The 13,755-nt window shown below is 53.7% G+C and overlaps 1 protein-coding gene across 1 annotated transcript in view; it reads right to left on the bottom strand.

Annotated features, from left to right (window-relative positions):
* Nucleotides 1–229: 229 nt before the first annotated feature.
* Nucleotides 230–13,755, bottom strand: part of ABHD17C (abhydrolase domain containing 17C, depalmitoylase) — a 57,189-nt gene continuing 43,663 nt past the window's right edge. Inside the window, exons 4-5 of the mRNA XM_040493396.1 lie at nt 6,632–6,811; nt 230–1,739 (exon numbers count right to left, since the gene is read on the bottom strand). Coding sequence (XP_040349330.1) covers nt 1,520–1,739; nt 6,632–6,811 — 400 coding nt within the window. The 3' untranslated portion in view covers nt 230–1,519. The remainder of the gene's footprint in view (nt 1,740–6,631; nt 6,812–13,755) is intronic.

Below are 13,755 nucleotides of genomic sequence, written 5' to 3'. Positions count from 1 at the left end.
TGCCCAGGACCCAACGCAGACTCTGCCGGGGTCCCGGCTGCACTTTACTGCCACTCGCCGGACGCCCTGGCTTCTTCCAGAGTCCGCTCGGGTCTCTGGCAGGACAGAGGCTCACGCCCTGCGGGAGGCAGTGAAATCGGAAAGCCCCGAGGGTTTCCTCTTGAACAACATAGCGTTTTCTCACTCGTGACCATCTCTGACGCGGAGAGGAAGGAAAGGACGGTGGGAGTCACGCTCTGATCCATGCATTCTTTATTCCGTGGCCAACCGCCGTGCTCTCTCCACACCACAGTACACAGACTGGCAATCGTTCGCGATCCAGCTGTACGACAATCTGAGGCTTACAGTACATTTAAGGCTTTTAAATTTGAAAAGAAAAATGGAATCAAAACCGAGGAACCCCCCCAACCCAAACCCCCAACCAAGATGAGCAATGTAGCAATTTTTAAGCATCCTCCATTTCTGATGCTTACTCGGCGCAGCTCCAGTGTCAAAACCCAAGTAGCTCCTAAACTAAAAGGATTAGTTTAGTGAAATTTCCATTACGTAAGTTGTTCAAAGCATCAACTTGTAATTTTTTTTTTTTTTGTCTTGGAAATGTTATAAAATTTTTTTAATAGCAAAACATAGGAATAAAAACATATTAACAAAATGTATTCAATCATTTACATTACAAACGAGGGATCTGCAGTTTGCCTTGTAGCCCGACAAAAGGAAATTACCCATTAAGAATCTATATGCACAATGCAATTGCAAATATGTACAGTACTTTAAAAAAGTCCTACCAGGAGGGCTTCACAGAAGGAAAGTCGGCTAGGCTCTGTGTTAGACCAACCGGACCATCAAAATATTAAAACTCTGTGGACTAGTAATAAATTTATGCTTAAAAAAACCCCAGTTTCCTTTTGATTAAGAATATTCCAGTTATGTTCACATGGTTCCAGTGGATGAACCTGTTCATGATCGTTCCAGTAAATCACCCTTGGGCTGGTTTGTTTGGGGTAAGAGATCAGCCTGTGAACGAAACTTAGCAAAGGAATGAATTCTCATCACCCGAGTTTTCCGGTGGTATTCTAATCACAGCTTCACAAATGGATCGAACCCATGAATCCAGCGGCCGGAAAAAGAGCTGCGTGTCAAATACTGAGAACACTGGTGGGGAGAGGGCTGAGTCCTGCGTTAAGGGAACCGTGACCGGCGGGGACAGCGGGGCGACAGACGTGAGCATTCCCCACACAGCACGGGAAAACCGACCGTCGGGCACCCAGCTCCCATTCCCCCCTTCCCGCCAGGCGGGGGACGCTGGCTGCCACAGATGTGCGGTTTAGCGTGCTGTGGGAACGAGGAGAGCCGCCTCCAGATACAGAAGGCTGGGACCTCCTCAGCAATTTGATTGGAACACCGAAAGGCGGGCGCTTCCCCCGTGGCTGTCACACCGTCACCGCTGCCCAGTTCAAGCACGTGCGAAACAGAGGACTCGTGTGTTCGCAGTAAATGAGGTACGATCAAGGCGCCTTCTTCAGGAATTAGGCAGTTCGTGAGATATGAACTGTTTTAGTCTGTCCAGGTATTGTGCGTAAAGTTCTATGTCGTTGTGTCCGGCCCCTTCCACCCAGAGGGGCTCCACGGCTCGGGGACAGCGCTCGTACATGGCCAGGCCGTGGGAGAAGTCGATGACCTCGTCCTCTGTACCGTGGATGACCAACACAGGAGAGGTGACTTTAGAGATCTTGTCAATGCTGCAAAAGAGAACGGGGTGGGGAGAAAAAGGGCTCCGTTAGTGACGCCCCGGGGAAGGTACGTTGCACCTAATGTGACCGGATCAGCAATCACAGGTGAGGAAGGGTAATACCTTCCTAGTAACTCATTTTTTTTTTTTAAGTAAACTTTTCGGGGGTGCCCGGGTGGCTCGGTTGGGTGGGCGTCCGATTCTGGGTTTCAGCTCAGGTCGCGATCTCGCGGTAGGTGAGTCTGAGCCCCGCGCTGGGCTCTGTGCTGACAGCATGGAGCCTGCTTGGGATCCTCTGTCTCCTCTCCCTCTCTGCCCCTCCCCTGCTCTCTCTCAAAATAAATAAATAAACTGAAAAAAAAAACAAACCCAAAAAACTTCTCATTTTGCGATAATCTTGGATTTCCAGAAAAGGTGCAAAGATAACAGAGTTCCTGTGCGCCCCGGCCCGTCTCCCGTAAGGCTCACACCATACGTTGCCACGGCAAGATTGTCGGAACCAAGAAACCAATGTCAGCACGTCACCGTAACCTAAACTCCAGACCTTGCTTGGGTTTTTGTTAGTTTTTCCACTGATGCCCTTTTTCTGTTCCAGGATCCGGTCAAGAACACCATACCGCACTTGGTCACTGTGTTTTCGTTAAAGTATTTCATTAAAAACAGAACAGCTAAAAGCCTCCGGACTAACCATCCAGTAACTAATATTTCGGACATGTTCACGTTTTGGAGAGAGGATTTCTTTAAAAAAGTAAATAGGCCAGAACTTAGCATGTCCGCCAGAGCATCTCTTCGGAAAGCTGAACACCTAATCCACACGGCCCGGGGTCTCCGTCTTCTTGGCGACACGGCTTCAGAATCGATGGACAAGATCCCCACAAACCTCACTTCCTAAGTGCTGATGCCTCGCTTTCCATAAACACTGTGCTACTTAGCACTGTAAACACAATGCAGCGCCTAGCTTTGAGTCCGAATGATTTCGGACGGTTGACAAGAATCAAATCTACCCTCAAAGGATGGATAGTTGAGGATCTCCAAAGGAATGTGCTGCAGGGTCCGAAGACATTTCCCAAAGAGAAGCTCAAGACCTTAAGCCTCGTTGGCCGGCTGGGCAGGCGACTTCGCCCACGGACGGACCCCCACTTAACCTGTGGACGCGGCAAGAGAGGCGGATCTGGCCGGGTGTCCTCCCCAGAGTCCCCCCCCCCCCCCCCCGTGACTTCTTTCTGTGTTTGGTCCCAGCCACAGCTACCGAGGAGACAAAGTGTTACCGTCTTTGGGGACCCCGCTGCTGAAAGAGTAAACGTCTTCCACAGCCAGGCGCTTTGCCCTTTCCGTACACCTGCCTCACTCTCCAACGAGAAAGGAGGAGACAGGAAAGCCCACCTCCCGGTAACCACGGAGGGCGCTAACCCCAGGGAGGCATCAGTACCGCAGGCCTGAGCCTGTGCAGGTAACAGAGCTCTCGAGACAACCGCACACAACTTTTACGAGTGACTCGTGACGCCTCCGATGGTTTCAGGACGTGCCAGGGATTTGCCAAGACCAGGGCCAGGGGTGCCAGCATGCAATCTCGCAGATCCCCAACCCGCTTTTCTCCTGTTTAATTTTTTTTTTAATGTTTATTTATTTTTGAGAGAAAACAGAGCGCGAGCGGGGGAAGGGCAGAGAGAGCGAGGGAGACAGAATCCGAAGCAGGCTCCAGGCTTCCAGCGGTCGGCACAGAGGCCGACGCGGGGCTCGAACTCACGGACCGCGAGATCATGACCTGAGCCGAAGTCGGACGCTTCACCGACTGAGACCCCCAGGCGCGCCCCATTTCTCCTGTTTAATTTTTTTTTTAATTTTTTTTTCAACGTTTTTTATTTATTTTTGGGACAGAGAGAGACAGAGCGTGAACGGGGGAGGGGCAGAGAGAGAAGGAGACACAGAATCGGAAACAGGCTCCAGGCTCCGAGCCATCAGCCCAGAGCCTGACGCGGGGCTCGAACTCCCGGACCGCGAGATCGTGACCTGGCTGAAGTCGGACGCTTAACCGACTGCGCCACCCAGGCGCCCCCTCCTGTTTAATTTTAACGAGACTCCTTCTTCTGAGAATCTGGGAGTCCAGTTATCTTCACTTAGAAAGATATTTACTGACGGAACAGACTTGGGGCTGTTCTGCACAATTCAGGAGAATCTCTACAGCCTGGACAGTGTCTCCAGTTAGATGTCTGAGTCTAAATGTAAAGGAAAATAAGCTACAAACCAAATAATGATCACAACTCCTTTTCTTTTTTTAACTTGAAGCTTTTTCTTTTCTTTTCTTTTTTAAGTTTTCTTATTTATTTTGAGAAAGAGACAGTGCAAGCAGGAGGGAGAGAGAGCGAGAATCCCAAGCAGGTTCCATCCACACTGTCAGTGCAGAGCCCAACACGGGGCTCCAGCCCACGAACCGTGAGATCACGACCTGAGTCGAAATCAAGAGTTGGACCCTCAACCGACTGAGCCACCCCGGCGCCCTGTTTCTTCCTTCCTTCCTTCCTTCCTTTCCTTCCTTCCTTCCTTCCTTCCCTCTTTCTTTCTTTCCTTCCTTCCTTCCTTTGTTTTCTTTCTTTTCTTTCTTCCTTTCTTTCTTCCTTCTTTCTTTCTCTCTCTCTCTCTCTGTTCTTTCTTTCTTTCTTTCTTTCTTTCTTTCTTTCTTTCTTTCTTTTCTTTCATCCTTTTCTCTTTCTTTCTTTCTTTTCCTTTTCTTTCTTTCTTTCTTCCTTCCTTCTTTCTTTTTCTTTCTCTCTCTCTCTCTCTCTCTCCCTCCCTTCTTTCTTTCTTTTGTCTCTTTCTTTCTTTCTTTCTTTCTTTCTTTCTTTCTTTCTTCTTTTCTTTCTTTCTTTCTTCCTTCCTTCTTTCTTTCTCTCTCTCTCTCTCTCTCCCTCCCTTCCTTCTTTCTTTTTCTTTTCTTTTTCTTTCTTCCTTCCTTCTTTCTTTTTCTTTCTCTCTCTCTCTCTTTCTTTCTTTTTTTGTAATAGAAAAAGGAAACAGGAAATACCTTTTTTTAAAGACAGAAGCACCAACAGAGCTCTAAGAGAACATCTGCATGCCTGCCCGTGGTTTGGAATCCATCATATTAATCGTCCAGGGCACTTTCTGGCAGTCCCCACGCCCCTACTTTAATTCGGCAAACAGCTCACCTGGCTCAGCCTCAGTTATCCTAATCTGTAAAATGAGTCCTTTGCAACTTGACCAACTTAAGGCCGTGGCGAAGAGTTAAGTGAGGAAGGCTCGCGGCGGAATGTTCAGCCCGGTGCCTGACGGACCAGACACAGCCAGCAAGGATTAGTTGCTGGGTTCACTGTTAATTAATAAGCTGCAATTGGTTGCCATGGCTATATTTTAAGGTATATGCTAATTTGAGTCAGGAAGCAACCTATTCATTTTGTTGCCCCGGTAACTCCTAACATCGCTTCCCACAAAACACGCCAAACATCTCCCTTTCAACAAACTGGCCTCTCATTACCAATTCGGCACAAATAAGGCCACGTCTGAGGGGCACTCGCCCCACTTAGCATTCCCAGCCACGCCACTAGGAATCTGCAGCTGGGTCAGGCTTCCCATGAAGCTGCATCTCATTAAACCCTGGTACAAACCGCACAGAACTCAAGTTCACCCAAGGTGCTATCAGAAGGCCTCGTTCTGTAAGAGGAGACAGTCTGGGCGGACGTTTATGTAACCAAATGGTGTTCTTTCCCCTCCGGCAAGAGCAGAATGAGAGCCACGAGTGGGTCGATCAAAACCCTAAAACCGGGCTTGATTTCTGCCGAGGCTTCTCCTGCCGGCCAGAACCGCCGTGACAATCCCAGACCGCTTCGGCAACGTGCGACGGGACAAGCTGAGCGGGCAAATCGTTTTTAGGAAAAGTACTTTCCTCAAGCCCAGATTTTTCTTTTTCTTTTTTTTAAAGATTTTTTTTTTTTTTTTTTTAAGTAATCTCTGCCCAAGGTGGGGCTCAAACTCACAACCCTGAGACCATGAGTCGCACGCTCCAGCGACCGAGCCGGCCAGGCGCTCCTTCTCAACTCGGATTGTAAAAAAAAAGAAAAAACAAGTGTAAATTTCCAACAGAGGTATTCAAGAAGCCACCGGCTCGCGGTTTCTGCATTTGGGAGCGGGGTGGATTCGGCCATTCCTGCTCCTTCCATTAGCGGGACGAGGAAACAGCAGGGACGGGCAGGTGGCAAATGTGCTGCCTCCTGGAAGCCGGCCGGGGACGACCCGGCCCAGGGCTCTCGTCCATGTGCTCGGGCAAGGGGGTGGGGGCGGAACAGCAGGACAACATGGACAGCTCGCAGGGGTCTGGGGCCGGGCTGGGTTTGCTCACTTATGTCAGGACAGCGGCCTGTCAGCCCAGCACGTAAGTCACTGGCCCGCCAGCGGCTCACCTCCCCTGTTCCCTCGCCCGTCCCGTCTGACTGAAAGAGGAAGAGATTTCAAACCTGACGGTGCTCGCGGTTTGCATGTCAGCGTGGAGACCACTAATGGCCTCATCGTACATTTTGCATCGAGCTCTTTGCAGTCCAACCGTACGAGCCCGTCTCCGTGAACGAGCGAATACTGAACGGGAGGTGTTTTTAGGATACGTGGGCACGGCTCTTTTTATCTTGCATTCACTGCCGAGCCAGCTAATCCTGAATGTCAGTCCCAGCAAGGTCCTCGCACATCGTCTGGGAGAGTTCTCCAGATGAGCGAGGCCCAGAGGACGAAGTCTCTGGCGGATGGATGCGTCCCCGTGGCCGCCACACCCCCAACGTGCCCGGCGCAGGGTCTGAGTCCTGGGCACATTCAGGAAGTATTTATCGGTGCCCACAGCTAACGGTGGCGGCTGAACTCGGGTCGTCGGACGCCCCAGCACTGGCACAGGTGCGAGCTTACCTGGGGAACGCATCGAAGCAGTACGTTTTCCTGGTGTCCGGAAAAGCCACGCGCAAGCCTGACATCAGAGGCGAGTGGAGGATGACTGCGGCACACTCGTAACGCGAGGCCAGGTCCACCGTGGGGACGGTCCCGATGCTCTGGCCGTACAGGATGATGTTCTCAGGACTCACGCCGTACCTGCAGAGACCAGAGGGCGCACGCCGTTAGCTCACGTACGGGGGAGGACAGAGAGGCAAAGCCCTGCTCGCTTAAACTCGCGAAACCCCCACGGCTACCGGTTGAAGATGACATCATCTGACTTACACACTTTAGCCTCAAACGAACGTGAACGTCACAGAGACAGATGTTAGGGGCTATCTCTGTCCTAAGGGACTGGGATTCCCCCTTCTGTAACGTTTCGCAAAAATAACGGACGTGACATTTTTGGGAGCGGGAGGGACGAACGAAATGAACGCGTTATAAATTCCATTTTGGTATTCACGGGCGTCTCGTTTCTTATTCCTCCCTCTTTACGGTTTCTCCGATAATCACAAACGTATTTCTGAAATAGAAGCGAACGCACGTTTGGCAAATTATACTGTTGTTATTAAGAGCCCTTCAAGTGAGGTTTTAATAAAACATGAAAGGAGTTAATATCTATCAGAGGAAGGTACAGAGAGATGATTAATTTGAAGACGCCTATAGTTTCTTCAGTGTCTCCTGCAGGCTAATCTCAGCTTCTCCACCCGCCAATGGTCTCCCGAGCCACTCCTTCCCGGCGTTTCGTTGGGAGAAGGGACACGGGGCACGCGGCCACACTCCCCGGTCCCCCAGAGGACTCGGCTCCGGCCGGCGGAACCGAGAAGAATCCCAAGTGCAGCCTGCGGGTCGCGGCTCTAGAGAGAAGGGTGCGCCGTGCCCGTCCCGGTGGGAAGCAGGCGGACGTCCTGGCGGGGCCCCGGCCTGGCGGGAGCACGCCGCGAAGGCTGGGATGGGAGACAACGTCCAACGTCGAGGGCGAGCAAGGACGAGGACGGGGCCCTGACACACCGCTGTGCAAGTCCCGATCGGCACAGGCACCTGGGAGATACCCTGGCATCGGCCGGTGGAGCTGAAGCCCGCGACCCAACAGTCTCCCTCCTCCTGCAGCTCACGCAGAGCGCGACGCTTTCTGATAACGGCCTTCGGTGACACGGACGGTCGGGACTTCAGGCCGGCCTGCTCCCCCTCAAGCTCCCCCGAACTCCATGGGAAAACGGGGGATCTCGAGAAGGTCTTCGGGGAGGGAGTGGCTGCATTTTCATGGGTGTGCGCAGGGACGTGGTCTGTGAACAGCCGGCACCTGAGCTGCGCCACGGGGACAGACGGGACTTGCACACGCGGGGATAAAAAGGACTTTCTCCGTGAGCAGCACCGGGAAACACAGTGCCTCGTGGGAAAGCGCGGGGCAGGCGCGGGGCAGGCGCACGGCTCAGGGTGGCTGAGGGCAGAGCCAGAGGCGGGCGGGCCGGCTAAAGGGTTAGCGCTTATCCTGCAGATGATGAGGGGAGCGGGAGCTGTCCAAGGGCAAGGTGATGGGGACCGAGTGAATGCTCTGGGAAGACTCACCCTTCGGGGGTGTGCAAGACGGTGACAGATGTGTGCAAGGAGACAGGGAGATAGTTATGGGGCTATTCAGAATCACACGGTGGGGGGGGGGGGGGTGCGGAGAAGAGTACGACAAATTAAGAAACCACAACATAGGAGCTGCTCTGTCCTCCCGCAGAAAAACACGTGCCCGAACCCGATCCGCCCTCTCTCACTAAAGCGAAGAGCCTGTGCGGCCCCAGCCCCTGGCACCTAACACCACCCAGGGCACCTGTGCCTGCAGAAGAGGGTCCCGGGATAAAGGTCTTGGGGGTCGTGCCTGGGGCTTCACGTCAGTCGGAAGGACAGGTTAGTAGAAAACGGTCAGCAGGAAGAGTTTTATGGAGAGGTTTCAGGAAGGAACTGATGGCCGCGGCATCCTGTCCCGAATCTAAGGCAGAGACCAAGGATTCTAGAACACAGAGCCCCTCGATGAGGCCCAAAGGACGGGGGTGCCAGAGAGGAACCCGTCGTAGTGTTCCAGCAGACCACCTCGCGGGGAAACGCTCTACTGAGGGAAGCCACCGCAGGGTCCTTCCACCGCAGCAGGAGCGTTTAACCGAGGGCTCAGGGACCCGTGAGGGGAGCAGACATAAGGCTGGGGCCCCCTCCGCCCTGCACGATGTGCATCAGATTCCAGAACTGTCTGTGACCCCTCCCCCAAGCATAGCGGCCCCTTCACGGGATGGGGAGGTGGGGGGTCCGCAGACGCCCGGAGAGAGAAGTCCCACGTTTAGAGCGTGGGCCCCTCCCTCCGCTGTGGATTACAAACCAACGAGCCCTAAATCACAGAAAAAGAGAAGAGGAGGAGGAGAATGCAAACCGAAGGCAGCGAACGCAGGGCTGAGGACTCAGACCAGCAGGGCTGGAAACCGAAAGCGAGAGCCCGCAGGTCGGCGGGGCACCACAGCGGGGCGCCGGCCCCGGCAGGTGCGCAGAAAGGCGGGGGTGACGCAGGGCAGCCTTCCGCCGCAAAGAGTGCGTGTCAACGCCGCTTTCTATCGTCACGGCCCCACCTGTGTTTTCGGGGTCTCGTCCCGCACACGGTGCCCCCTGGACCTCGGGGCCACCCTGAACAAACACGGCAGAAATGGGCCGAGCCTCAAGGGGCACGGCCCGCTGCTGGGGGGTGGGGGACAGAACCCGTCCAACGTCAGGGAACGTGACCTCCACGGTGACCTCCCCCAAGCGCTGCACAGAGGCTGGAGCCACTTCCCCGCGAGACCCATTAGCTCCTGGCTTCCCTTCGGCCAGCATCCGACGCCCAGGATGGTCCCTGCAAGCTTCACCTGCCACATCCGGACTCACATCCCCGCTGACCACCGACGCTTCGGACCCAGAGCTTCCACTCGGAAACGTCACCAGGGAAAACACAAAGCACTCGCCGTAACGGGGAAACACTGACGATTATATTGAATCAAAGTCAAGAACATCCGGTCATCAGAACTCACCGGTGAGCAAGCGAAAAGGCAAAGCCACCAAAGGGGAAAAGCCCCCTGCGTCAGCACGTGACCACCAGAGGGCTCGTACCTGGGATGTATAGAGAATTACTACAGGGCGGCGAGAAAAAGACAACCCAACAAAAAAAATACAGCATTTTCTACAATAAAAGAAGAAATCTAAACGGCAGGGAGGGACAGACTCTTGACTTCGCCTCTGGTTACGATCTCAAGTCTCCTGGGTTCGAGCCCTGCGTCCGGCTCTGTGCTGACAGCGTGGGGCCTGTTTGCGATCCCCTCTCTCTCCCTCTCTCTGCCTCTCCCCTGCTCGTGCTCTGTCTCTCCCTCTCCAGATAAATGAATAAACGTGAAAAAAATTCAAAACCAGCATGTGATACCGACCAAACGTACAGGTGCACAGAACCACTTTGGAGACACTGGCGATACTCGCTAAGAGAGGTACTGACACGCACCTGCGACCTGGTAACTACTCCCAGGCACACGGGCCACGGCCAGACGTGCGCGAGTGCGCCAAGAAACACACACGAGACGGTGTGCGGGCACGTGTCTGCACGGCTGGAGACAACCCTGAGCGTCAGCAGCTGGGTCGGTGCAGAAACCGGGGTGCGGCCACACCAGAGTGCACATCACGCCTGTGCACCCAAGGACACACCGGTAAGGAAAAGGGGCAGACGCAGAGGACGCGCTACGTGGCGCCATTTACAGAGACGCCCTCCCGCCCAGATTCAGCTTCACTGGTTGGGGATACGTAACAGGGCAGAAAGCTCATAAGGCAAAGCAGGGACCAGAAGCCTTACGAGTGAGGGCAGTGGCTGCGGACGGGGAAGGGAGGCGCTCAGACTGGGAAGAGGCGTGCCCGAAGTTGCCCGTGACCCTCGTGGGATGCGGCTTACAGGATACGTCTGGTCACTGTGCACCTTCTACCGTCCACGAGGCTGGATGCTTACGTGTTAGGGACATTTCTATCTGGCTGCTACATTTTACAACCAAAACTATGATTTAAAAGTTCACCAGATAGTTCTGATATGGAGACAGCCCCCCCGAAAAACCGTTACGACTCACGGTAGACTTTGCGCTAAAAATAAAGCCCATGAGGAAACGCGAGACCGTTAAAAATTACGTCTCGTAAGGACTTAGTGTGGGGAGAAATCAAGCTGCCGTGTTCAGAAAACAGCACCCTACAGACACGAGGTCACAATTATGTTCCGTAGAACAAAAACAATAAATGGAAAAGGGACTTGAAATCAACATATTAAAGAAGGCATGATGCTAATCTTCAGGTAGTCAGAACTTTCATTTCTTTCTTTCTTTTTTTAAAGTGATCTCTATGCCCAGTGTGGGGCTTGAGGGCGTGAACTCACAACCCCAAGATCGGGAGTCGCGTGCTCTACCGACTGAGCCCGCTGGGCGCCCCTCTCTTCTCGTTTCCTTTCGTTATCAGGTACTGACTTGTTTAAGAAAATAAATAACGGAAGCAATACTGTGAGGTCTTTCTGCAAGGACTCGGGGAGCACTGTGTCCAACGCCGATGCTCCTGTGCGGGGAGGGCTTTGCCAACCGTGAAGCGCTGGGCCAACGCTCTGATTTGTGTCACGTTCAGGACTTTCCCACCGCTTTGTCCGGTCTTTACTAGACTGCCTGACGACAAAGGATGAGCTGGAAAACGGGTGGGGCAGGGGGGCAAGTAATTCTTTGAAGGGATCAAAGATATCCGGCGGGACTCGTAAGGGGCCTCAGCGCCCACGCTCCCCTGTGCAGATGAGGCCACTGAAGTGTGTCTTTTTCACCGTACCACCAGGGTTTTGTTTCCGGTGGGAAAAAAGGTGGAGATGGATAACCTCTATACTACCACTGGTTCCAAACTGAGACGCATCTGAATTTTTTGCGACTTTTTTTTATGTGTATTTATTTTTGAGAGAGAGAGAGAGAGAGAGAGACCGAGTGAGCAGGGGTAGGGGCAGAGAGAGAGAAGGAGACACAGAATCTGAAGCAGGTTCCAGGCTCTGAGCTGTCAGCACAGAGCCCAACATGGGACGCAAATTCACAAACCGTGAGATCATGAGCTGAGCTGAAGTCGGCCACTTAACTGACTGAGCCACCCAGGCGCCCCTGATTTTCTTGAGAATTTAACAAAAAAAAAAAATGTAAATTCCCTTCCTTAGAAATTTTCCATACTCAGAAATTCCAATGGGCTTGTGGATTCCTCAGACTAAATGCTCACTGATACTAAGTACCAAGGGTCAGCCCAGATCCTAAATCCCTTTCAGCTCTCGAATTAAATAAAAAGACAGAGGGAAAACAGAGCCAGTAAACGCAATCTGCTTACAAAGCCTGTGTGAGATACGGGACATTTTCAGTTCATAACTTGAAAAAGAAAACACGGCAGGATCGAGTGAAAAGCATTCAAAAACATCAATAATCACCAAGTCCTAAACCTTCACCGCAAAATAAACCAGAAGTCACGCCCTGCCGGCCGGGGACCAGGCGGCAGGTGGAAACAGCACATGCAAAACAGAAGGAACGTCCACCGGCTTCATCTGCACAACATGAGACGTGCTGTCTTCCGGCGAGCGCCCCTCCTCCGCAGGCAGGTGTGGGGACAGGAGCGCGATCTCCGGGCCCCCCCACGCCGGGAGGTCTTTCACAAGGAGACCTCCCACCCCCTGCTGCCCGGGCACAGACACAGACACAGACACGGGCGCTGGGTGGGGGACTCCAAGTCGGGAGGCCGGGGAGGCCAGGCGTCTGCACCTGACACGGTCCTCCCCCGCCTGCTGGGCCGTGCTCCCGAGCGTTTTGGAAGGTGCCTGTCTGCACACCAGGCCCACCTGCCACCCCGGGCGGGGGCGGGGGGGGGGGGGGGCGTGGGGATCCCCAGCCTCTGGGGACTCAGGAGCCTCGCCCCCACCCACACAGAACTGGTCTCTGAATCTAAGACCGGGCCAGCCTCCCCGGTGCCTCCCTCTCCAGGCCGCAGTCCCGATGCCCACGGCCACTCCCCAGCCCGTCCTGACCCGGGGGCCCCTGAGCGGAACCTCTGCTCCCACAACGCCCCGCAGGCCGCTATCCGAGGACGCTATCCATTCCATGTCTCCTTGGCGGTCTGCGCTACCAAGGACGTCCTTCTTGGAATCCACTCCTGGGCCTCGGGGACATGGAGGTTCCTCCCCCAGCCCCACCACAAACCAGCCCGGTCCCCTCCCCTCGTGTCCCCTGCTGTGGTCTGCCTACACTCCTACATCTTCTCTCGGGATGACTTCACTGACCCCCGTGACTTTGACAACCAGTTCTCACTCGCAGCCCCGGTCTTTCTCCTGAGTCCCCCGGAGCAGGAGGTCCCCGGCCCTAGGGAGCGGAATTGTCACATGACTTGCAAGGGGTCCTCCTCGTCCTCCTTGGATCCAGGAGGAACTCGACAGTGCAGTGACTTGTCCGAGGCCCTACAGCCAGTGACCGGCGGGGCTCTGAACGCATGAGTTGTCGGTTACGCGTAATTTCAAACTCAACGTGTCCGTAACCACACTCATCACTTTCTGTCCTGGAAACCTTGTCAGTGGCTCGGTCATCAGGTCATCTTCCCCTTTGTTGCCAGTCCAGGATCCCAAGTCAGGATGAAGCCAGAGGCGAGTACGTTATGAAGAGCAGTGGGTCGTGAAGTCACGCACTCAGCTAAAGGCCTGAACCCGGTTCTGACACTGACCTGGTTACACGGCGATTAATCCGCGGATTTGCTGCTATGCCTGGAAAATACTATTTTTTTTTTTTAACGGGTTCAAAAAATAGTTTCTGAGCACCTCCTTTGGTCTGCGGATAGAAAAATGGATATAAGTGGTCTCGAGGAGTGTGCAGCCTGCTGGTGAGTCACAGATGCACACAGAAGTATGGGGGGGGCCAAGCGGATGAGGTGTAAACATAAGACGAGTAGTTAGGACTCGGGACATCGTAGCCGATGAGGCAAGAAATTCAAGATCAGCCCAGGTGACCGCTGGGAGGGCCAAGGGCCTCTTGAGCTCTTGGTCAACCACGTGCCCTTCTGCATGTCAAACTGAGACACAT

This window comes from Herpailurus yagouaroundi, unplaced genomic scaffold (assembly GCF_014898765.1).
Source record: "Herpailurus yagouaroundi ecotype Mexico unplaced genomic scaffold, PumYag 185, whole genome shotgun sequence".
Taxonomy (NCBI): Eukaryota; Metazoa; Chordata; class Mammalia; order Carnivora; family Felidae; genus Herpailurus; species Herpailurus yagouaroundi.
Note: the sequence above shows the minus strand (reverse complement) of the source record. Positions and strands in the feature narration are given on the sequence as shown.